Source organism: Aquarana catesbeiana, linkage group LG01, assembly GCF_042186555.1.
Source record: "Aquarana catesbeiana isolate 2022-GZ linkage group LG01, ASM4218655v1, whole genome shotgun sequence".
NCBI lineage: Eukaryota > Metazoa > Chordata > Amphibia > Anura > Ranidae > Aquarana > Aquarana catesbeiana.
This window is the reverse complement of record NC_133324.1, coordinates 228,128,620-228,155,440: the sequence shown is the minus strand read 5'-3', so window position 1 is coordinate 228,155,440 and position 26,821 is coordinate 228,128,620. Positions and strand designations below refer to the sequence as shown.

Sequence of the window (26,821 nt, the reverse complement as noted above, 5' to 3'; positions counted from 1 at the left end):
GGTGTCAGATATAAATGGAGTGGCAGGGTTACACCTGGATGTAGACCCGCTTGTGTTTCTACTAGGCATTACAGACAACCTGGCAACTACTAAACACATAAAGCTATTCGTGTTCTATGCAGCCTACTATGCCAGGAAAGAAATCCTGCTCAGATGGAAACTGCCTGACCCTCCTACTGCAAAAGCATGGCGGGCGCAGGTGAATGCGATACTACCAATGTATAAACTCACATACATGGGTAGGAACTGTCCCCACAAGTTTGAGAGGATATGGGCGGCTTGGGTGGAGGCTGAACATCTGACGGTTTAACTCTACCCCGAAACAATTGCTGGGTAACAGTTATGCTGTGCTAATAGAGGGTCGAGGATACTGGAGTCAGTGGGTGGATATCGGGCCCACCTCATCTCATTCCCTTGGTTTTTTTAGTGGGAGCCTCTCTCCCCCCCCCCTATATAGGGAAAGTAAAAGCTTCTTATATGAGCTGAAACTGAAGGGTGAGATTGTGCTTAAACATGTATGGTTCATTCTTGCATGGATTATGCCGATTCCCTTGAAGATTGTTACTTCCGTTTGTCCATGGTGTTAGAAGTTTACATACCAAATGATATAACCCTGTATAAACGTACCAGTATAATTTGTAGACCCTGTTTTGCTATATTCCTGTCTAAAATGTATGACTCGCATTTTCAAGTGTAATGTATAATACATTTAATAAACATTACCTGTGTTAAAAAAAAAAAAAAGACTGAAAAGGGTCTGTGCACATTAGTCAAGGGAATCTTTACATAGTGTGCTAGGTCCCTATCAATGAAATTGCTAGCTGCACCAGAATCTATGAGAGCTGAGAGGTAATGAGAAAACGTGGCAGAAGTAGAACTAAGTTCTGCAGGAACAAATAGTTAATCTCAGAGGGAACCTGGCACCGTAAAATCTAAAGAAGCAGACCCGACCTGCACAAGACTCTTGATGTTTTCCTGGCTTATTAGGGCAGCTGGCGACAAAGTGAACATAGTTGCCACAAATAAGCAAATTCCCTGGAATCGTATCCTAGCCTTTTCCCCAGAGGATAAATGGGCTCTTCCTCCTGGAGAGTGTGAGAGGGCTCAGGAAGGTCTGATGAAGAAGGAGGCCAAAAAACAAACCTTTCTGCATGCTTTTCCTATAAATGCCTGTCTGTACAGATGGCTAATTGCATGGCTTCATTCAACGACTTTGGTTCAGGGTAGTGTACTAAGGATGGAGTCTGATAAGCCTATCCTGAACTGGCTTTTTAGAGCTGGGTCATTCTACCCTGAGTCAGGTACCCAGTGGCAGAAATCAGAACAGTATTGTTCAGCAGTGTGTTTACCCTGACGTAATGACCTAAGTTAAAATATAGACAGAAAAAAAATCTATCCTGCGCTTGTGCGGAGGGCCTGGGTAAAAGTGGTAGTAATTTCGTGGTGGTATTAATGTGTAGTCGATCATGCACACCCCGCTGCCTCGGCCGACTGAGGGAAGTCCAAAGTACTATACAGGAAAAAGAAATGGAAGGCGGTATTACTACACATTGATACCAATACAAAAGTACTACCTGATGCATGTATCCTTTAAAATATTTATTTAAAACAAAGTAAGGTATATAAAAATACTACGTATTTACAAATGTTGCTGGAATAAAATCATATAACTTGATTGAATGGTAATACAATGGTGCCCATAACAAGGGATAAAAATATGGATGATCGGCTAACGCATTTCGAGGATTTTCCTCTTCCTCAGAGCCTTATGAAACCAGGTCTGGTCTGCATATTAGAATGTAGAAGACTGGATAAATAGTATAGCCTTAGGGGAAGATTCTCCTTCGCTGTTGGAATGTTCCTTCTTCGTCACAGCACTATAATGGTTGATACTGGTGATACAGCCTCTCTCCCACATCCTGACCCGTGGCTGGACGTCCAAGTCGGGTCTGGGCTGTCCTGACAGTTACCCTTGATGCAAATGTGCGGGATTTGCACCAGTTACAGCCGTGGGGCACTCTGTGGCATTGCCGCTGTTGGAATGTTCCTTCTTCGTCACAGCACTATAATGGTTGATACTGGTGATACAGCCTCTCTCCCACATCCTGACCCATGGCTGGATGTCCAAGTCGGGTCTGGGCTGTCCTGACGGTTACCCTTGATGGAAATGTGCGGGATTTGCACCAGTTACAACCGTGGGGCACTATGTGGCATTGCCGCTCGCAATGCGGGTGCATAGAGGGGCAGAGGGGTGGCTACACACAGATTTTATTCCAGCAACATTTGTGAATATGTAGTATTTTTATATATACCACTTTGTAATGACATAAGGTTAGTTTCTGTTGGTTGGGCACGGACAGGATCATCATAGAGTAAACCTAGGGCCTTGAAAAAAGCTTCAACTGATTCTCTAGTTGGGTCATCTGCAGGGAGACTAAAACCCCAAAACTGGGGGTCTCCCTGCAACCATGTAATAATCAAGTTAATCCGCTGTGCTTCAGACGTGCATGGCTTAAACTTAAAGTATAGCATCCAACTATTTTTAAAGTTGGAAAACATATGGGGGTCACCAGAAAAACGAACCAGTGAGTTACCCTTGGGTTCTGGTTCCTGCTAGAGGTGCGTTTACACGCACAAAAAGTTCCTGGACTTGGCGTGTCACTTTGCAAATCTCAGCAAATAAACAAGCCTGCCTAGAGTCCATCCTCACAGAAACATTATCTTGTTAAAGGCCTGTGATAATGTCACGCTTACCCCTAACACAGGTGGTCAGACATTATAGCTACATAGCTTCTGTTTTTTTCACCTATAGCAGCCTCCTTTCCCATAAGGCAAGCAGGCCTACCGGTACTCGGGTTGCTCCAAGGACTTATACACAATGCTATAGTGCCTGGCTACCATGCAAGGCATGCCGAACTGAGGAAAGCAAAGATGTACTTGTGGTTGGCAGACAGGCAAGGTTCAGAATAGTTAGGGTCAATGTCCAAAATCAAAATCAGGCAGAGTTCAGAGAATAGTCGCTATCCAAAGTTGGCAACAAGGTAATACAATCTAGCAGGGCACAAAAACAAGTAGCTTGATCAGGTATTACACACTCTATCACAAGCATGAGAATGCAAGCTTGACTGGCTTATATCAGGTTTGGTTTCCACCCAGAGTCTGGCCACATCAGTCACCTTGCAGGTGGACAGACAGACAAGGAGAATGCCATAGCCAAAACCAGGATGCTAGAATGAGGAGCAGGAGCGCTAGATGCTCCTGACACACGTGTAACACTTCTGAGAATGGTGCAGTTAAGGAGTGCTGATAGGAGGTGATAGTGATGTTCAGTATTGGCCATGCTACCTATTGTTTCCTATTCCATATGTGTAGTGGGAAGGAAGGTGTTAACAGCCTGTGTGTCACTTCAGTTCATCAGTTACATTGCACAAATAACCCCCACAGGTCTCTACTAACAAAAAAGACAAACAGGAATACCATTTACGACCAGCATATACCAATGGTTCTCAACCACCGGGCCATGGTCTATTGCTGGACTGAGGCCCCCCTCCTCTCGGGCCTCCAGCCATCTGCACATCCCCTAACCTAGCATAGTTCCTTCCAGCTCCTATAGTGCCCCTAACCTTCCATTATTGCCCACACCACCCCTCAAGCCCCCAGGCCCCTTGAAGGAGCCTATCCCTCACAATGCCTCCAAACCTGTGACAGTGCGACCTAGCCTCCTCCAGTGCTCCCTAGCCTGCTGCTGAGCCTCCAGCCTCCTCACAGTGTCCCAATGTGCCTACCATCTTCCTCACTCTCCCACAATTCCCCGGCAAAGCCTTCAGCCTCCTTGTGAGACCCCAGTCCCAGACCAATTTCCCCAAAGTTTCCCCCAGCATTTTTAAGCGAAGTTCCACCCAAAAGGGGAAGTTGCACTTTAAGATATCCTCCCTCCCTCCTCTGCCTAACTTGGCATGTAATTTTGGAGGGGGGGGGGAGCAGGTACCTAGTTTTGACAGGTACCCGCTCCCACTTACGTGTGGATCGCCTAGGCAATCCAAGCGGAAGTATTCCTTCCCTGCAGTCTTCTGGGACCATGCCACAGGTCCCAAAAGACTACAGGACCATTCCCAATGCGCAGTGCAGCTCTGTGAAGCAGAAAGCTGTACAGCCAGCTGCCCACAGTTAGGATGCCAGTGCTGGGAAGCCAGGAGCTAGTAAAGAACTAGCCCGGGTGAGGATGCTGGATCTTTGGACAGGTAAGCGTCAATTCATTAAAAGTCAGCAGCTATAGAATTTGTAGCTGATGACTTAAATTTTTTTTTTTTTTACAGACTGAGCCTCCTCTTTAACCACTTCCTGCCCGCCCACCGTCAAATGACAGAGGGACGGTGCAGCTCTCGTTCTGGGTGGATGTCATAAGACGGCGCCCAGAACGGCCTCTCTCGCTCGCCGATCGCAGCCATGCCATGTTGCTAGGACACAAAGCGACCCCAATCTCTGTAAAGAACCAATTACAGGTCACAGTGCGGAAGTGACAGTGATCGTCTCTCATCGCCTCACACTGATGGAGTGTGTGGTGAGGAGAGCCAATCATCAGAATCTCCTCGCAGGGAACACCCGGACATGTAATCAGGGCATTGATCATCAGTGCCCTGATTACAGTAAAGACCCCCAGTGCAACCAATTAGTGCCCATCAGTGACACCAATCAATGCCCATTAGTGATGCCAATCACTGCTGCCTTTCAGTGCCCATCAGTGCCTGCTCATCAGTGCTGCCCATCAGTGCCACCCATCAGTGTTGTCCAGTGATGCCTATCTGTGCCACCTATCAGTGCCCATCAGTGCCACCTATCAGTGCCCAGTGCCACCAATCAGTGCTCATCAGTGCCACCAATCAGTGCCCATCAGTGCCTGCTCATCAGTGTTGCCCATCAGTGCCTCCCATCAGTGCCATCCAGTGCCCATCAGTGCTGCCTATCTGTACCACCTATCAGTGCTCATCAGTGCCACCTATCAGTGCCCAGTGCCACCAATCAGTGCCCATCAGTGCCACTCATCAGTGCCCATTAGTGATGCCAGTCACTGCTGCCTTTCAGTGCCCATCAGTGCCACCTATCAGTGCCCAGTGCCACCAATCAGTGCCCATCAGTGCCACTAATCAGTGCCCATCAGTGCCTGCTCATCAGTGCTGCCCATCAGTGCCTCCCATCAGTGCCATCCAGTGCCCATCAGTGCTGTCTATCTGTACCACCTATCAGTGCTCATCAGTGCCACCTATCAGTGCCCATCAGTGCCACCAATCAGTGCCCATCAGTGCCACTCATCAGTGCCCATTAGTGATGCCAGTCACTGCTGCCCATCAATGCCCATCAGTGCCTCCCATCAGTGCCGCCCATTAGTGCCCATCAGTGCCGCCTATCTATGCCACCTATCATTAACTACCAGTGCTGCCTATCAGTCCCCACCAGTGCTGCCCATCAGTGCCACCTATCAGTGCTCATCAGTGCCACCTATCAGTGCGGCGATTAGTGCCTCCTCATCAGTGTTACCTAATCAGTGCCCATAAGTGCCGCCTAATTAGTGCTCATAAGTGCCACCTGATCAGTGCCCATAAGTGCAGCCTATCAGTGCCGCCTCATCAGCACCCATCAGTGAAGGAGGAAAATACTTATTTACAAAATTTAATGACAAACTAAGAAAAACATTTTTTTCAAAATTTTCGGTCTTTTTTTCTTTTTTGTTTTGTAAAAAATAAAAAAACCCAGCAGTGATTAAATACCGCCAAAAGAAAGCTTTATTTGTCTGAAGGAAATGATTAAAAATTAATTTGGGTACAGTGTTGCATGACCGCACAATTGTCATTCAAACTGTGACAGTGCTGAAAGATGAAAAATGCCCTGGACAGGAAGGGGATAAAGGTGCCTCGTAGGCAAGTGGTTAATGCAGTTTGCAGTCCATATTTTTACTTTTTTTGTGGGAGTATAAACTTTTTCTTTTTTTTACTGTAGGGACATGGGAGAATTAAGGAAAAATGTACCAGGTTATGGTCTCAATAAGGTTGAGAATCGCTTGCTTAGACCTGTGTTTCTTAACCTTTTGTCAATCAAGGCACCCTTTAAAAATTGTGTACACTCTCGAGGTATGCCATTCTAAAATGTAAAAATTAAACTAATAGCTTTAAGTAAAATAGCAACATCCACACATGCAGGACACCCAACGTGATTTATTCTTCCAAAGCATATACACCTTTGCACACTGGTACTAACTAGTATTACAATGTTTCTCTTCCTCACTCAGCTAATGTGACCCCATTGCTGATGGAGAGGGACAGGAGAGAGGCAAACAAAGATCCTGTGCAGGCACCCAACTCCCTCCTTATCAATTTATGATGTCATTAGTTGTTAGGACACCTATGGCTGGAAGGTTGTAATTGTGCACAATGAAAACCTGTGACTTTGTGTAACTAAAAGACAGGCTTGGTCCACCTGCTGGCTTGTATACAATTTTGGGCAAATGTTAGGCATTTTGCCAAGGCACCCCTGAAGAAACCTAAGGCACCCTGGTTGAAAAAGGCTGGCTTAGGCTGTACAAAACAAGAGGCTTGTTCTGCACTTTGTTCTACCTCATTTAGAAGTACCCCAAACCCTGCATGAGAGTTACCAATATTTTAAAGTAATTTGTCTTAATTTTAACTTTAGAGACCTGATTACCTGCCTCCTTTCTGTTGTTATAGAGGTGGCCTTCCTCCTAGCCACTTCTAATACCCTGTACACACGGTCGGACATTGATCGGACATTCCGACAACAAAATCCATGGATTTTTTCAGATGGATGTTGGCTCAAACTTGTCTTGCATACACACGGTCACACAAAGTTGTCGGAAAATCACCGATCGTTCTGAACGCGGTGAGGTAAAACACGTACGTCGGGACTATAAACGGGGCAGTAGCCAATAGCTTTCGACTCTTAATTTATTCTGAGCATGCGTGGCACTTTGTGCGTCGGATTTGTGTACACACGATCGGAATTTCCGACAATGGGTTTTGTTGTAGGAAAATTTTATAGCAAGCTCTCAAACTTTGTGTGTCGGAAATTCCGATGGAAAATGTGTGATGAAGCCCACACACGGTCGGAATTTCCGACAACAAGGTCCTATCACACATTTTCCGTCTGAAAATCCGACCGTGTGTACAGGGCATAACTGTTAAGGATCCTCTGTCTCTTCCTTTTAATGACACTGGCCTGACTACCCAACGTCCTGGTGACACCAATGTGGAATCTCGTCCCATCTGCTGACCTGTTGCTGAACCCCTAAAATTATAATTATTTGATTTTACTGCTTATATAATAAATAACTGATTTTTGTGATGTCTTTTAGGTGAAACAAATGCCAACTATTCATTGGGAGGGCATGGATCCTAATTCATTGTATACTTTTATTTTTACTGATCCTGATGTACCTTGCAGAGAAGACCCCAGTATTGGGTAAGAAAATATAGTCATACAGACAAAACACTTCAGATCTCATAGTAAAATGTCTCTTAAAATGTTTATCAGTGTTTATTAAAGAAAATAGAACTTACTGATTGATGTAAGGAGGAAAGGAAGTCAACAAAGTGGCCACTCTTTTATTCTCACTACCTGGCTTAGGTCACATAAGGCTCATAAAGCTTTTCTAACCACTTGGAAATAGTCTGAGGTTACTTTCATTGAAGCTTTCTTTAACAGAAAAAAGGAGTCCTTGAGTTATCAAGGCAGAAAGTATCTAGACTATCCTACTCTAAAATCAGACCTAAACCCATTAAAGCAGTATTAAATACAAAAACAAAAATGTAATACAATGTATCTTGTTAGTCTTTCAACTGTGGTGGCTGTGTTCATTTTTTTAGGTTGTTTTCCTTTATTTTTACCAGACAATCTTGCCACTAATTCACTTCCTGTGTTAGGGTGTCTCCAGTAAAATGGCTCCACACTAAACCGCATGGTACTGCAGTATTATGCGTTTTAGTAGCCTCCAATGCACCTGCATTTTCTTGATGTGTGGGGTGCTATTAGGATTAATGCCACCAATGCACATCTGCAGGGGCAGTGTGTGTGGTGCAGCATCACAAGTGGTGCAGACAGGTCTTTATCCTACCTAAAAAATATCCTTGCTGTAACTGCTTATAAAGTGTGGCCGTGACCAAATATTTTAGTCATTTTGTTGCTTTGGAAGTCACAAGACTAACTGTTCTGCCAAATAACATACCTTCGCACTGTCTTCTGTGCATGATGTGCACTGTCATATCCTCTCCACTCTTCTCCTGCACATACCATTGATGTCATACCCTTAGCACTCTTCTCCTGCACATACCATCGATGTCATACCCTTAGCACTCTTCTCCTGCACATACCATTGATGTCATATCCTCTCCACTCTTCTCCTGCACATACCATTGATGTCATACCCTTAGCACTCTTCTCCTGCACATACCATCGATGTCATACCCTTAGCACTCTTCTCCTGCACATACCATTGATGTCATATCCTCTCCACTCTTCTCCTGCACATACCATTGATGTCATACCCTTAGCACTCTTCTCCTGCACATACCATTGATGTCATATCCTCTCCACTCTTCTCTTGCACATACCATTGATGTCATACCCTTAGCACTCTTCTCCTGCACATACCATTAATGTCATACCCTTAGCACTCTTCTCCTGCACATACTATTGATGTCATATCCTTAGCACTCTTCTCCTGCACATACCATTGATGTCATACCCTTAGCACTCTTCTCCTGCACATGCTGCCTGCCGTCATACCCTTTAGACATCCCTCCTGCACATACTACCCGTCTTCATACCCTCCGCTTTCTCACACATACTCTTACATACCTGGTAACAACTGTCTGAGAAGAGATTTACCTCACTTCCTGCTGTGTCAAGTGTACATGAAGTGAAGGGACATATCCTAAAGCAGTAGTAAACTTTTAGTACTAGCACATTATGAAGGACGCACAGTGCCTTAAAGTATTCATACCCTTGACATTTTCCACATTTTGTCATGTTAAGATCGAAAAACATAAATGTATTTTATTGGGATTTTATGTGATAGACTAACACAAAATCTTACATAATTGTGAAGTGGAAGGAAAATGATAAATGGTTTTCAACATTTTTTACAAACAAATATCTGAAAAGTGTGGCGTGCATTTGTATTCAGCCCCCTTCACTCTGATACCTCAATTGCCTTCAGAAGTCACCTAATTAGTAAGTAGAGTCCACCTGTGTGTAATTTAATCTTAGTATAAATTTAGCTGTTCTGTGAAGCCCTCAGAGGTTTGTTAGAGAACCGTAGTGAACAAACAGCATCATGAAGGCCAAGGAACACACCAGACAGGTCAGGGATAAAGTTGTGGAGAAGTTTAAAGCAGGGTTAGGTTATAAAATAATATTCCAAGCTTTGAACATCTCACAGAGCACTGTTCAATCCATCATCTGAAAATGAAAAGAGTATGGCACAACTGCAAACCTACCAAGACATGGCCATCCACCTAAACTGAAAGGCTGAGCAAGGGGAGCATTCATCAGAGAAGCAGCCAAGAGGCCCATGGTAACTCTGGAGGTGCTGCAGAGATCCACAGCTCAGGTGGGAGAATCTGTCCATGGGACATCTATTAGTTGTGTACTCCACAAAATGTTGGAAGAGTGGCGAGAAGAAAGCCATTGTTGAAAGAAAGCCATAAGAAGTCCTATTTGCAGTTTGCGAGAAGCCATGTGGGGGACACAGCAAGACTTGAAAATTGCAGTTCACAGACGCTCTCCATCCAATCCCGCAGAGCTTGAGCTATTTTGCAAAGAAGAATGGGCAAAAATTTGACTCTAGATGTGCAAAGCTGGTAGAGACATCTCCAAAAAGACTTGAAACTGTAATTGCAGCGAAAGGTGGTTCTACAAAGTATTGACTCATTTTTCACATACAATATCTCACAAAAGTGAGTACACCCCTTACATTTTTGTAAATATTTTATTCTATCTTTTCATGTGACAACACTGAAGAAATGACACTTTGCTACAATGTAAAGTAGTGAGTGTACAGCTTGTATAACAGTGTAAATTTGCTGTCCCCTCAAAATAACTCAACACAGCCATTAATGTCTAAACCGCTGGCAACAAAAGTGAGTACACCCCTAACTGAAAATGTTCAAATTGGACCCAAAGTGTCAATATTTTGTGTGGCCACCATTATTTTCCAGCACTGCCTTAACCCTCTTGGGCATGGAATTCACCAGAGCTTCACAGATTGTCACTAGAGTCCTCTTCCACTCCTCCATGACAACATCACGGAGTTGGTGGATGTTAGAGACCTTGCGCTCCTCCACCTTACGTTTGAAGATGCCCCACAGATGCTCAATAGGGTTTAGGTCTGGAGACATGCTTGGCCAGTCCAACGCCTTTACCCTCAGCTTCTTTAGCAAGGCAGTGGTTGTCTTGGAGGTGTGTTTGGGGTTGTTATCATGTTGGAATACTGCCCTGTGGCCCAGTCTCCGAAGGGAGGGGATCATGCTTTGCTTCAGTATGTCACAGTACATGTTGGCATTCATGGTTCCCTCAATGAACTGTAGCTCCCCAGTGCCAGCAGCACTCATGCAGCCCCAGACCATGACACTCCCACCACCATGCTTGACTGTAGGCAAGACACACTTGTCTTTCTACTCCTCACCTGGTTGCCGCCACACATGCTTGACACCATCTGAACCAAATAAGTTTATCTTGGTCTCATCAGACCACAGGACATGGTTCCAGTAATCCATGTCCTTAGTCTGCTTGTCTTCAACAAACTGTTTGCGGGCTTTCTTGTGCATCATCTTTAGAAGAGGCTTCCTTCTGGGATGACAGCCATGCAGACCAATTTGATGCAGTGTTCGGCGTATGGTCTGAGCACTGACAGGCTGATCCCCCCACCCCTTAAACCTCTGCAGCAATGCTGGCAGCACTCATACGTCTATTTCCCAAAGAAAACCTCTGGATATGACGCTGAGCACGTGCACTCAACTTCTTTGGTCAACCATGGTGAGGCCTGTTCCAAGTGGGACCTGTCCTGTTAAAAAGTTTCAGGGTCTTGGCAATCTTCTTATAGCTTAGGCCATCTTTATGTAGAGCAACAATTCTTTTATTCAGATCCTCAGAGAGTTCCCATGTTGAACTTCCAGTGACCAGTATGAGAGAGTGAGAGTGGTAACACCAAATTTAACACACCTGTTCCCCATTCACACCTGGGACCTTGTAACACTAACGAGTCACATGACACCGGGGAGGGAAAATGGCTAATTGGGCCCAATTTGGACATTTTCACTTAGGGGTGTACTCACTTTTTTTGCCAGCGGTTTGTACATTAATGGCTGTGTGTTGAGTTATTTTGAGGGGACAGCAATTTACACTGTTATACAAGCTGTACACTCACTACTTTACATTGTAGTAAAGTGTCATTTCTTCAGTGTGGTCACATGAAAAGATAGAATAAAATATTTACAAAAATGTGAGGGGTGTACTCACTTTTGTGAGATACTGTATGTGAAAAGTGTGGCGTGAATTTGTATTCAGCCCCCCTGAGTCAATACTTTGTAGAACCACCTTTCGCTGCAATTACAGTTTTTTGGGGATGTCTCTACCAGCTTTGCACATCTAGAGAGTGACTTTTTTGCCCATTCTTCTTTGCAAAAGCAGCTCAAGCTCTGTCAGATTGGATGGAGAGCGTCTGTGAACTGCAGTATTGTCACATGAAAAGATATAATAAAATATTTACAAAAATGTGAGGGGTGTACTCACTTTTGTGAGATACTGTATTTATTTGTAAAAAAAATTGAAAACCATTTATTATTTTCCTTCCACTTCACAAATATGTGCCACTTTGTGTTGGTCTATCACATAAAAACCCCATTTTAAGGCTGGTATCCCATGCAGTGATGATTTAATTCTTCATAGTCATCACTCTACACAGGAATATAATTAAAAAACAATTCATCAAATATGTACACAACTTTCTTCCAAACTGATTGCATTTACTTTTTTCTTTACCAGGGAATGGCATCACTGTATAGTAGTAAACATGAAAGGAAATGATCTCAACAGTGGCTGTACACTTACCAAGTATGTCGGCTCTGCACCTGGAAAAGATACAGGTTAGTTTCATCCCATACATTTTTAGTTAAAAATGTAGGTAAGGGCAGTGTTTATTCTGGATAATGCCTGTTGTGTTTTTCTTAATGTGAGATTCCTATTACTTGTTAAACGGAACTTGTCTCTGGGCCTTCTGCTGCAATAAGAATAAGCAGAAGAAATACAAACTCTGTAAATTAGTAAATCCGATAGGTACAGCCCTTTCTTATCCTACCTAATTCCCTTATAATACCTTACATAGAACACGGAACCGTTAAGGCCCCTACACTTTCAAAGACCTGTTCTGGCTTAATGAGGAGGCTATTTGTAGGGGCACAGACTTTAAGCAATCTACTTCTAAAACATTTATTGGAAGAATGACTTGCAGACTGCATGAATTTTTACTATAATTTCCATAATGGATTAATTAATTTGATTGTCATCACCATCTAGTGTCTAAAATGTGGCATATTTTCTCATTTGCGGTATTTCAGAAAGCTATAATGCATTTTGGCCACTAGATGGAGCTGAGGATGATAGGAATTATTGCATTACAGAAACTATGACAAAAATGTGTGTGACATATGTCCAAAGATTGTTTCCTAAATAGATCCTGTAGTTTTACACCTTATCTGCCATAATCTCTTATATATCTTTTATAACATATAACATATACTCTGTTGTTCCTGGTCTTGAAAAAGATCCACACAGGTGCTGCTATCACCTCTTTACAGCATTTGTCTGGGATCTGTATTGGTACTATTTAGCTTATTCTAGTGGAAGTATTTATTCTCGTGAAAGTCCTGAAGCACATCAGTAATTTTGAAGTATATAAGTGTGATCTTTTTATTGATGGCACATTTTACTGCATACCTTTAATGGCATATCTGTATGCAAGTGCCTAACTCTGTTTTGTGCGTTTACCAGCAGCATATTTTCCAAACACGGTGTTTCTCTTTTTGGGAAACACATAGAATGCACATGCTTGGGTAACTACCCAAAGAAGCAATGGCATTTACAAGAGCACAGCCATATACAGCCATTCACTTGTAAGGCAAGCTGTACACAGCATCTGCAGCTCCCATTTCCCATTTGCCGGGAAATTACACTATAGAATCCTCATGTGTGTGCATGAACCCTAAATGTATTTTCTACATGTTAGCAGTGTAATTAACTAACAGTGTAAACATCAGCTGCGGTGCTGACATCGCTGGACTCCAGCACAGGTAAGTGTCCTAATGTTAAAAGTCAGAAGCTACAGTATGCATAGCTGCTGACTTTACATTTTCAAAGGGACGGGCAGAACTCCTCTTTAACCACTTGCAGACCAGCCGCCGTCATTATACTGCGGCAGGTCGGCACAAAATCGCCGTAGCTGTACGTCGCCACATTTAGGGGCGATAGCAGGCGCACGCGCGCGTACCCGCTGCACAACGGGGGTCCCATTGCGTGTGGCTGGCAGCTGCGATATCCGCAGGCCAGTCGCGATCGCGGGCACAAGAGCTAGAACGGCGATGTGTGCAAAGCTTAAAGCTGAATTCCACCCAAAAGTGGAACTTCCTCTTATCTGATCCCCCCCCCCCTCCGATGCCACATTTGGCACCTTTCGGGGGGGTGGGGGTACCTGTTTTTTACAGGTATCCTGTCCCCACTTCCGGGAGACCGGGCCGCGGCAATGTACATCAGCAGCTCAGCCCCCCTCCTCTTCTTCTTCCGGGCCAGTGAGAGAGCACAGCGTGCTTTGCCAGCAATGGTGGCGGCAGCACCCGACCAGCCGATGGTAAACATTAGCTGCGGTGCTGACATCGCTGGACTCCAGGACAGGTAAGTGTCCTAATATTAAAAATCAGAAGCTACAGTATGCATAGCTGCTGACTTTACATTTTTAAAGGAACTGCCATATACAGCCATTCACTTGTAAGGCAAGCTGTACACAGCATCTGCAGCTCCCATTTCCCATTTGCCGGGAAATTACACTATAGAATCCTCATGTGTGTACATGAACCCTAAATGTATTTTCTACATGTTAGCAGTGTAATTAACTAACAGTGTAAACATCAGCTGCGGTGCTGACATCGCTGGACTCCAGCACAGGTAAGTGTCCTAATGTTAAAAGTCAGAAGCTACAGTATGCATAGCTGCTGACTTTACCTTTTCAAAGGGACGGGCAGAACTCCTCTTTAACCACTTGCAGACCAGCCGCCGTCATTATACTGCGGCAGGTCGGCACAAAATCGCCGTAGCTGTACGTCGCCACATCTAGGGGCGATAGCAAGCGCACGCGCGCGTACCCGCTGCACAACGGGGGTCCCATTGCGTGTGGCTGGCAGCTGCGATATCCGCAGGCCAGTCGCGATCGCGGGCACAAGAGCTAGAACGGCGATGTGTGCAAAGCTTAAAGCTGAATTCCACCCAAAAGTGGAACTTCCTCTTATCTGATCCCCCCCCCCTCCGATGCCACATTTGGCACCTTTCGGGGGGGTGGGGGTACCTGTTTTTTACAGGTATCCTGTCCCCACTTCCGGGAGACCGGGCCGCGGCAATGTACATCAGCAGCTCAGCCCCCCTCCTCTTCTTCTTCCGGGCCAGTGAGAGAGCACAGCGTGCTTTGCCAGCAATGGTGGCGGCAGCACCCGACCAGCCGATGGTAAACATTAGCTGCGGTCCTGACATCGCTGGACTCCAGGACAGGTAAGTGTCCTAATATTAAAAATCAGAAGCTACAGTATGCATAGCTGCTGACTTTACATTTTTAAAGGAACTGGCGGAACTCCTCATTAACCACTTGCAGACCAGTCGCCGTCATTATACTGCGGCAGGTCGGCAAGATCCCGCAAATCGCCGTAGCTGTACATCGGCACCTTTAAGGGCAATAGCAAGCGTACGCACCCGCTGCACGGCGGGGGACCCATCGCGTGTGGCTGGCGGCTGCGATGTCCGCCGGCCACCCGCGAGGATGTGTGTATGTAAACACACAGATCCCCGTTCTGACAGGAGAGAAGAGACAGATCTGCTGTTCCTAGTAATAAGGAACAGCGATCTGTCTCCTCCTCCAGACGTCGGGGGACCCGATGCGCAGCAAGGTGGGGGACCCGATGCGGGGCGTGGCGGGGGACCAGATGCACGTGGCCGGTGGGCACGATCACCGCCGACCACCCGCAATTGTGGGAACGAGAGCTAGAACGGGGATTTTTGTGTGTCTCCTCCCTCAGTCAGTCCTATCCCTATAGAGTTATAAATACTAACTAGGGAACACATTTAACCCCTGGATCGCCCCCTAGTGTTAACCCCTTCCTTAACAGTGACATTTACACAGTAATCAGTGCATTTTTATAGCACTGATCGCTATATAAATGTCAATGGTCCCAAAAAAGTGACAAAAGTGTCCCATCTGTCTGCTGCAATGTCACAGTCCCGCTAAAAATCGCAGATCTCCGCCATTACTAGTAAAAAAATAAAATAAAAAATAAAATGTCATAAATGTATCCCCTATTTTGTAGACACTTTTTGTATAACTTTTGTGCAAACCAATAAATATACGCTTATTGCAATATTTTTTTACCAAAAATATGTAGAAGAATATATATCGACCTAAACTGATGAAATTTGTTTTTTTACAGTTTTTTGGGGATATTCTGGTCACAGAGGTGAGATGGGGAAGAGACCGTTTAAGTTAACAGAGAAATTCTGAAATATCAGGTCCCCTTCTTTGCTAGACAGGGCTGTGCTCTGCAGTAGAGCTGTGTAAAAGTCTTTTAGTTCACCCTTGCTGCATGCTGAAACACCTTCTTTCTTGACGTTTGTAAACTTAATCTTTGAAGCTCACACTCATTCACTTCTTTGAATTCTGTGACACATATTCACTGTGAGTAGGCACTGCTGTGTCACACATTCCACAGAGCCTGCCTTCTGATCTACAGAGGTGTCGAGAGGAGGAGTTTCAGAAGGCGGAGTCAGTACAGAATTAACTGCTTGTGGGCAGCAAGGTACCATGGAATATGTAGTCCTTAGACATTGAAAGTAAACAGCAGAGGAGAAGCTGCAAAGCATGCTGGGAATCCAGGAAGTTGTGGAAAGAGATGGGCAGCAGACAGGCAGAACTCACAACATGAAAGGAGATTTTTAAAGTAAGCTTATATTGGATTGCCAAAAAGAACTATTGTTTGTATTGTTTTTACAATGTTGATGTTATAAAATGAAAGTGTATGCTGTGACCATAGAACTCATTTTACCCAATGCTGAATCTAAGCCTGTAAAGGGAAATATAGTGTTTTTGCAGTGAGCATATACTGTATTTTGGCTTATTATTACAGCTTGTACCTTGTGACTTTCACTTTTTTTTTAGCTTGAGCTCCCACATTTTATCTTTATATCAAATATAGAGATTTGTAAAATTGCCACTAGGAGGAGCAAACGCTCAGTTTGCAACCACCCTGCCTGTCTTCTCTACCGACCTACTCCTTGCATAGGAGAGCAGTAAGACAGAACTGTTGTGTAGCACTGCATTGCAGGAAGTAGTGCTTTTCTATGTAAGGAGCAAATATGGCTGTCCCAAATACAAATGTAATCACAAGTTATTCATGCAAACAGGATTTTTCAAATATTTATATGCACTGAAAATATTATTTACATCTAGTTGATCTTTTTTACATACATTAAAAAAACAATCGTTTCCCATTAACACTTGAAAAATTATTCATACCCCTTGGGATTTTCCACATTTTGTCATGTTACGACCAAAAATGTAAATGTATTTTATTGGGATTTTATGTGAGAGACCAACACAAAATTTCACATAATTGTGAAGTGGAGGGAAAATGATAAATGTTTTTCAAAATTTTTTTACAAATAAATATCTGGAAAGTGTGGCGTGCATTTGTATTCAGCCCCCTTTACTCTGATACCCCTAACTAAAATCTAGTGGGACCATTTGCCTTCAGAAGTCACCCAATTAGTAGAGTTCACCTGTGTGTAATTTAATCTCAGTATAAATACTGCTGTGCTGTGAAGCCCTCAGAAGCTTGTTAGAGAACCTTAGTGAACAAACAGCATCATGAAGGCCAAGGAACACACCAGACTAGAGTGACCACATTTACAAACTGCCATTCAGGGACACTCGACTCCGCCCCCATGCCCCCTTTCCAAAAATCAGCTTGTGCTGTAACAAATCACAGCACAGCCAAAGCGGCGGGTGCACGCTCTATTCAGAAGCAGTGGCAGCCCGTCCATTAGGGGCGCCTGAGCATCGCCCCCTCTCTCTACGCCACCCCTATATGCATAATGGATAGATTCATGCATAGCATGAATCTATCCACAGCTGCTGTGGCCACCCCCATTCATGCGTCCAGCCCCTTTTTGGGCCCCGGGTGCGTGAATTACAGTGGCACGGGATTTTTTTGAAGCACCTGATTACAGCCAGAGGCTCCAATAGGCTCCAAAATAGGGTGGGCTCGGGTTGCAGAGCATGTGACCGGAGCCCACCCAGGTGTGTTAAAACAGCGAATGAATATTCTCTGTTGAAACACTGATTCTCAATCCGGCCAATTAAAAGCAGGTGTGAGACCTGTTTTCTGGTTGGCCGTAAAGAGAAAACTCCTGATTGGCCGTCGAGGAGGAGGGAGGAAACGGAATCCGCCACCATGGAAAAGCAGGAGAACGGGAGGCTGCCGAGCAGGGGAAGCCGCCCGATATTGAGAGCAGGAGAACGGGAGGCTGCCGCCGAGCAGAGGAAGCTGCCGGTGATGGGGTAAGTGCTACCGACCGACGGGAAGGGGGGGGTGTTATACTGTTTGCCGCCCCCCCAATTTTTTTTTACAACAACCGCCACTACCCAAGAAGCACTGCTCACACGCCCCAAAAAAGGCTGCCGCATCACCACTTTACTCACTGACAGTACTTGTCCTGGCCGGCCGAGACCCGTTTTACCTTGTTCCACCACTGGCTCTACACTGATTAGACACAAAAGGCGGGAATTATTATGTCTCCAATCACAAGCAGGTGAGGGGGATTGGGCCTCTCCAGACATTCCCGGCCAGGACAAGTACTGTCAGTGAGTAAATCAGCGATGTGACGGCCTTTTTTGGGGGCATCAGTTCGCCGGGGGGGGGGCTGTGTCAGTTTCATTCCGGGACACTGCATTGCCCTGGAATGAAGGTTCCCAGGACATACCTGCAAAATGTGGGACTGTCCCGGGCAATCCGGGACACGTGGTCACCCTATACCAAACAGGTCAGTGATAAAGTTGTGGAGAAGTTTAAAGCAGGGTTAGGTTATGAAAAAAAATATCCCAAGCGTTGAACATCTCACGAAGCACTGTTTAATCCATCATCTGAAAATGTAAAGAGTATGACACAACTGCAAACCTACCAAGACATGGCCGTCTACCTAAACTGACAGGCCAGGCAAGGAGAGCATTAATCAGAGAAGCAGCCAAGAGGCCCATGGTAACTCTGGAGGAGCTGCAGAGATCCACAGCTCAGGTGGGAGAATCTGTCCACAGGACAACTATTGGTCATTCACTCCACAAATCTGGCCTTTAAGGAAGAGGGGCAAGAAGAAAGCCATCGTTGAAAGAAAGCCATAGAAAATCCCGTTTGCAGTTTGCGGGAAGCCATGTGGGGGACACAGTAAACACATGGAAGAAGGTGCTCTGGTCAGATGAAACCAAAATTGAACCTTTTGGCCTAAAAGCAAAATACTATCTGTGGCTGAAAACGAACACTGCACATCACCCTGAACACACCATCCACACTGTGAAACGTGGTGGCAGCATCATGTTGTAGGGATGTTTTTTTTCAGCGGGGGGGGGGGGGGGGGGGGACTGGTCAGAGTTGATAGGAAGATGGATGGAACCAAATACAGGGCAATCTTAGAAGAAAACCTTTAGAGTCTGCAAAAGACTTGAGACTGGGGCAGAGGTTCATCGTCCAGCAGGACAACGTCCCTAAACATACAGCCAGAGCTACAATGGAATGGTTTAGAACAAAGCATATTCGTGTGTTAGAATGGCCCAGGCAAAGTTCAGCCCTAAATCCAATTGAGAATCTGTGGCAAGACTTGAAAATTGCTGCTCACAGATGCTCTCCATCCAGTGTGACAGAGCTTGAGCTATTTTGCAAAGAAGAATGGGCAAAAATGTCACTCTCTAGATAAGCAAAGCTGGTAGAGACATCCCCAAAAAGACTTGCAGCTGTAATTGCAGCGAAAGGTGGTTCTACAAAGTATTGACTCAGGGGGGCTGAATACAAATGCGCGCCACACTTTTCACGTATTTATTTGGAAAAAATTTGGAAAACCATTTATCATTTTCCTTCCACTTCACAATGATGTGCCACTTTGTGTTGGTCTATCACATAAAATCCCAATAAAATACATTTACCTTTTTTTGGTTTAACCACTTGCCGATGCAGTTGTACTGCGGCAGAATGGCACGGCTGGGCGAGACAACGTTATGTAACGTTTCGCCCTGTGGCCACTAGGGGCGCGCGCCCACGGAGCCAATGCGAGTGATCGATCCATGATCGCTCGGGGCACACGGAGAACCGGGATCTGTGTGTGTGAGGGGAGAAGTGACAGATCCCCCCCCTCCTGCCGTGATCTGGTGCCCTCCGCCACTTACTGGAGCCGTCGGCAGCGGCGGAGGCGATCGCGTCTGTCCCCTGCCTGGGTATGGAGACGAGTGAGGGGAAGATGGCCCATAGCTCTTAAAGGGCCATTTTTTTTTATTTTAAATGACAATTTTTTTATTCTATTGCATTTTAATGTAAATATGGGATCTGAGGTCTTTTTGACCCCAGATCTCATATTTAAGAGGTCCTGTCATGTTTTTTTCTAATACAAGGGATGTTTACATTCCTTGTAATAGGAATAAAAGTGACACTTTTTTTTTTTTTTTTTTTTTTTAAAACAGAGTAAAAATGTAAAAAAAAAAGGTAAAATAAATAAGAAAAAAAAACAACTTTCTAAACGCGCCCGTCCCTAAGAGCTCGCGTGCAGAAGCGAACGCATACGTGACTGTCGCCCGCATATAAAAACGGTGTTCTATCCACACATGTGATATATTGTGGCGATCGGTAGAGCGAGAGCAATAATTCTAGCCTTAGACCCCCTCTGTAACTTAAAACATGCAACCTGTAGAATTTTTTTAAACGTCGCCTATGGAGATTTTGTAAGACCGCTGAGCAAATACGGTGTGAGAGAAAGTATTGCAATGACCGCCATTTTATTCTCTAGGGTGTTAGAAAAAAAATGTATAATGTTTGGGGGTTCTAAGTAATTTTCTAGCAACAAAAAACTTTTTTTTAACTTGAAAAACAACTCATCTCAGAAAGAGGCTCGGTCTTTAAGTGGTTAGGCTTTGACCTGGCATCTGATTGGTTGCTATGCAGAGCTGCACCAGATTTTGCATTCTTCAGGTTTAGTTAATCAACCCCAATGTGTCATATAAATGGAAGAAACTATTAGAAGATTTAGGCTGGGTTCACATTGGTGTGATGTCAGACATCGTATGCCTGTGCACATCACATGCAATGTCTGTGCAGTGTGAATTCAGCCATACAGTTTGTATGGCTGAAATCACATTGCATTTGCACCAAAATGGTGCAGGGCCCCTTTTTTTTTGTCCGCACTGGAATCGGATCGCATTGGTGTTCAGACCCATGCGATCCGGGTTCCACAGTTCACACTGTGTTAACTGTAAAAAATCTCAAGAGACACTGCGCTCACTTTGTACAGATAGCAGCTCACACAACAAAACAAGGAAATTTGTCAGTAATGCAGGTATATATAGTGTAGCGCTGATTAGATGATAATTTTTACAGATTTCAAAAAGATACCAAATAATTATTCATAACGCCATGCATTCCCTAGTAACAAGGAACTCCAATAAACATCTATTGCGTATAAAATATAAAAATAAATGAAATACAAAGTATATAAACTAAGAGTCCCGCATAGGTATTGGGGTTATACACCCCGTGGATGTCAGACTTAAGGAAGTGGTATATAACAAATGGATCCTCAGTATGGAAGCAATGCAGGCTTACCGGAACTGTTGGACTCAGAGAGACATATGTCACCTGAGTCAATAATGCTTGTATTGCCACCATGCAATGAAATGGGGTTTCTCAATGAGACGTTGTGGAATCCAGATGTTATTCTAGGACTCTCGGCAGACCTCTTCCATACGTGACCCGATATCGAAATGGCCCATATAAAGTAAAGAAAGTGGCCACATAGTATAATACCGTTTTTAAAAGTAAATTTATTGAAAAGTAAAACACTTACATTATCCGTATAAAAAAGCGCTTGTAATAAAATGGTGGCAGGCAGTGGAGTCTCCCGACGCGTTTCGTCTACTTAGACTTCATCTTCATCTTCACCCCAGATGAAGTTTAAAAAAAAGGCAAAGAGCAAAATCTCTTATCCACTCTGAGAATAACAGACAGAAGAGATATATACTGTATATACTATTAGAAGAGATATACTGTATATACTATTAGAGGAGATATACTGTATATACTATTAGAGGAGATATACTGTATATACTATTAGAGGAGATATTCTGTATATACTATTGGAAGAGATATACTATATATACTATTAGAAGAGATATATACTGTATATACTATTAGAGGAGATATACTGTATATACTATTAGAGGTTGAATCTGGTAAATATCATCAGACTAGGATCTTTTTTTAAAGAAAAAAAAAAAGACGATTTTGCAGATTTTCAAACAGAACTGTAATATATTATATGCTGGCCATACAAAAACAATGTCTTCCCTCAAAAAAATTTCATTTTAAGAACGTTCGTTCGATTTTCGAATCATTAGTGGGGTCAAATCGACGTTCGTTTTCAACCACAGTGACAGAAAAATTTAGAAATAATAGAACATTTCTTGGTCAAAGAAATTTTTCAGACAGTGTATGTGATTTTCGTTCAGAAATTGCATTCATTTTAAAACAGAATGTTAAAAGCAAGTGAAAATTTCAAACAACATTCTTTCATTCAGCAAATGTACAAAGATTTTTCATATGAATATTCTCATCTGAAAATTGATCTGTGTGGCCAGCATAAGGCTCAGTACATGCCTATGCAGTTTGCTTTTGATCTGTTTCTACATTGCTTTTTGCTGTGCGTTAAGTACAGTATAGAGTGCCCCAATGACAAGGTAAAGAAAACTTCTGCCTTTAGAACCACTCACTTCCTGCCCAGGACTACAAGTCCCATGGGGCATTGCTCCTCACACATTCACAAGTTCTCAGGCACTTACTGACATGTGTGCTGTATGTGTGCTGCACTGTATTTCCTGATATGTAAACAAATAATGCATTCTGTATGCAGGCAGCTGGCCGATTAATCGATTATGAAAATCATAATCGATTAATTTCATAATCGATTCGTTGTCGATTAATCGATTAGTTGTTTCAGCCCTACATTTCTCCCGCCACCCTCTTCCCCAGTCACATGACCTCCCACCTGCGGGGACCTGGAATTACTCACTAGTTTGCGCTGTATACAGCGTGTGTTACCAATATTGGCGGTAGCAGAAGGAAAAATCATTTGAAAGATGAGGCTTCCATAAGACTTTCATGAAGGTGTAATTGGACCCCGAGGTGCACATTATCCCAGATGGGGACCAAATGGATACACAAGACAATTTTGACTATTTTTTTTTTTCTAATAGAAAGAGTCCATTCGCTTTGGTAAGCGTATTTTATTAAACATATGGTGATGAATGGCTGTTGTGTCACTATTTATGAAAAAACTATTTGATCAAGTGTGGATGAATAATTTACTTACCACTTTTGGACTGTCACTTTTTTTAGAGGGGTTTCTGCACCCCTCTATTTGGACTTACTGTATGCATATTATGATTTGTGGTAATCATTGATCATTATTTGATTAGCACTGCACTTTTTGATTTATAAATATACCAGTATGTGTGTATTGTATATTTCTGATTGATGAGGTTTTGGTTCCAACAAAAATATTTAATCAAATTTCCTGTCTCTTTCTGTCCGAATCAGGTTGTCACAGGTACACCCTGCTTGTTTATAAACAGAATGGCCCACTAAAATGTGACGAACCGATTCTGGGGGACACATGTGCTGAAAATCGAGAAAAATTTAAAGCAAAAAAATTTCGCCAGAAATACAAACTTGGGCGTCCTGTTGCGGGCACATGTTACCTGGCTGAGTGGGATGAATCAGTTCCTGCAATCTACAGACAACTGGGAGTGATGTAGAGCCGGAGAATCCATCTACAGTCCAGTTACACAACAAGAGGACCCTAACAATAAAGATAAATCTGACAGACTGATCTTCAGATTTTTTAAAATATATTCTTCATGCTATAAATACACGTGCTTTAGTCTTAGTTTATCACTGATGTGCAGGATTGTGATCTAGCAATATAATTTTTTGCATATACTGTGTGGTTGCTACAAATAAATAGAAAGTGTTTTGAAAAAAGCTGGTATATACAATATTTGTGCCAAAATGCACCTGTTTTGCTTCAGAAGAAAATAAGTGCATATATAACATAAGGGTGGAAGGGAACCTGTCACAAAACACAGTGCCTATGTGGGACACTATAGATGGAAGTTGCAGTTCTCTGAGACCAGACTTGTATAGTTAACTTGGGGCTTGGATGGCTCACTCCCCTTTGTCTCATGTGATAACACTGCTGCATGGTGATTGGGTACTCATGCACCTAGTGCTGTCACAGGGGTAGGAGGTCAAAGTCCTTAGCGCTATGTAAGCTCTAAGTCATGATTAGGAGCTTACACAGGGTTTCTGCTATTTGTTCCCTGCAGTTAAATGGAGTGGTGATGGAGCAAAGGGTTTACAAGAGCTAAACTTTATTAGATTTGGGGAACCACCAGTCTATAGATGATGGCACAAACTTAGCTGTACAATCTATCATGTTTGTGTGTGGGCTCACATAGTGTCAAATCTATTGATAAATATTAGATGAGAATGTATGAAACAATGATTGGATAAATTGGACATTTTTAAACATGCAGTAGCTTTAAAGTGTAAGTTCATTGTTAAAGAAAAAAAAATGAAAAGGTGAACTAACGCCCTACACCCTCTCCACCTACCCCCCCTTCCCAGTCCCCTTTGTACTTCCACGGGTGATAAGCAGTCAGTGCCCATGCAGCCGGTACAGTGGTCCAGAGATATAAAATCCCCACTCTTCTCCCCTTTTTTCTGCATGGCTTCCAGGACAGATCAGAGCAATTCTGATTGGCTAGCACTTTCAAAGAGAACCTGTCCCAGAAGCTCTGCAGAAAGAAGGGAAAGAAGAGCGGGGTTATCACATCCCTGGACCACTGCTACAGCTGCATGGGCACTGACAACTCATTAACCACGAGGTAAGTATGGCAGATACTGGGGGGGGGGACCAGGGGGAGAATATCTTTCTAAAAAGATAAACTAACCCTTTAACCCCCCTGGCGGTATTCCTGAGTGTGGCTCGGGTTTAAATTTCAGTACCATTAGCGGTAACCCCGAGCCACACTTGGGATTGCATTGCAGAATCCTGGTACAGCATACTTACCTTGTCACCAGGATCCTGCGATGTCCCCCCGCTGTGTCCTCTGCCGGATCATTCTTGTGAGTGTAGTGACGCATGGGGCGGAGCCCAGTGGCAAATTCAAAAAGTACAAAATATATAACACGCACAGTACACTGTAATCTTACAGATAGCATTATTGTATCAAATCATTTCACCTCCCTTTTGTCCCTAATGCTTTGTCCAGTACCCTGCATATAGTTTTATTTTATATACAGTGCCTTGCAAAAGTATTCACCCCCTTGACATTTTTCATATTTTGTTGCCTCACAACCTGGAATTAACATGGATTGTTTGAGGATTTGCATCATTTAATTTTTAGAACATGCCCACAACTTAACTATTCACTCCCCTAAGGTTAATAGTTTGTAGAGCCACCTTTTGCGGCTATCACAGCTCCAAGTCGCTTTGGATAAGTCTCTATGAGCTTGCCACTTCTTACCACTGGGATTTTTGCCCATTCCTCCTTGCAAAACTGCTCCCGCTCCTTTAAGTTGGATGGCTTGCGCTTGTGAACAGCAATCTTTAAGTCTGACCACAGATTTTATATTGAATTGAGGTCTGGGCTTTGACTAGGCTAGTGATGGCGAACCTTGGCACCCCAGATGTTTTGGAACTAAATTTCCCATGATGCTCAACTACACTGCAGAGTGCATGAGCATCATGGGAAATGAAGTTCCAAAACATCTGGGCTGCCAAGGTTCACCATCACTGGACTAGGCCATTCCAACACATTTACAGTACATGTTTCCCCTTAAACCACTCAAGTGTTGCTTTAGCAGTGTGCTTGGGGTCATTGTCCTGCTGGAAGGTGAACCTCCGTCCTAGCCTCAAATCACACACAGAGTGGTACAGGTTTTGCTCAAGAATATCGCTGTATTTAGCACCATCCATCTTTCCCTCAACTCTGACCAGTTTCCCAGTCCCAACTGCTGAAAAACATCCCCACAGCATGATGCTGCCACCACTATGTTTCACTGTGGGGATGGTGTTCTTTGGGTGATGTGATATGTTGGGTTTGCGCCAGACATAGCGTTTTATTTTATGGCCAAAAAGTTCAATTTTAGTCTCATCAGACCAGAGCACCTTCCTCCATTCATTTTGGAAGTCTCCCACATGCCTTTTCGCAAACTCAACACATGCCATTTTGTTTTTTGCTGAAAGTAATGGCTTTCTTCTGGCCACTCTGTCATAAAGCCCAACTCTATGGAGCGTACGGCTTATTGTTGTCCTATGTACAGATACTCCAGTCTCTGCCGTGAAACTCTGCAGCTCCTCCAGGGTTACCTTAAGTCTCTGTGCTGCCTCTCTGATTAATGCCCTCCTTCCCCGGTCCGTGGGTTTTGGTCTGCGGCCATCTCTTGGCAGGTTTGCTGTTGTGCCATGTTCTTTCCTTTCGTAATAGATTTGATGGTGCTCCTAGGGATCATCAAAGATTTGGATATTTTTTTATAACCTAACCCTGACTTGTACTTCTCAACAACATTGTCCCTTACTTGTTTGGAGAGTTCCTTGGTCTTCATGGCAGTGTTTGGTTAGTAGTGCCTCTTGCTTAGGTGTTGCAGCCTCTGGGGCCTTTATGTAATGACAGATCATGTGACACTTAGATTGCACACAGGTGGGCATCATTTCACTAATTATGTGAATTCTGAAGGTAATTGGTTGCACCAGAGCTTTTTATGGGCTTCATAATAAAGGGGGTAAATACATACGCACATGCCAATTTTCAGGTTTTTATTTCTGAAAAATAGTTTTTTGTATATATTTTTCTAATTTTACTTCACCAACTTAGACTATGGTGTTCTGATCCATCGCATATAATTCACATTAAAAAAACATTGAACTAAAGGCTGTAATGTAACAAAATAGGTAAAAAGCCAAGGGGGGTGAATACTTTTGCAAGGCACTGTATACTGTTCTTTCTGCCTGGAAACTTGAGATTGTCCATGGCAACCAAAAAGTGTCACTTTAAGTCAAAAGTGGTTTAAGACCAGCTAGAAAACAGCAATAGTAAATTAGAACACTTGCAGAATTGAGCGATAGTGAATCGTGGGGAAATTCATTTTATTATTATTATATTATTAATATTTTTTATAATTATAGTTATTTA

At 43.6% G+C, this 26,821-nt stretch overlaps 1 protein-coding gene across 1 annotated transcript in view; it reads left to right on the top strand.

Annotated features, from left to right (window-relative positions):
* The window catches only part of LOC141139465 (phosphatidylethanolamine-binding protein 1-like), a 32,096-nt gene extending 8,490 nt beyond the window's left edge, over window positions 1-23,606 (top strand). The window contains exons 2-4 of the mRNA XM_073625616.1: window positions 7,364-7,470; window positions 12,052-12,152; window positions 23,163-23,606. Coding sequence (XP_073481717.1) covers window positions 7,364-7,470; window positions 12,052-12,152; window positions 23,163-23,380 — 426 coding nt within the window. The 3' untranslated portion in view covers window positions 23,381-23,606. The remainder of the gene's footprint in view (window positions 1-7,363; window positions 7,471-12,051; window positions 12,153-23,162) is intronic.
* The last annotated feature ends 3,215 nt before the right edge of the window (window positions 23,607-26,821 follow it).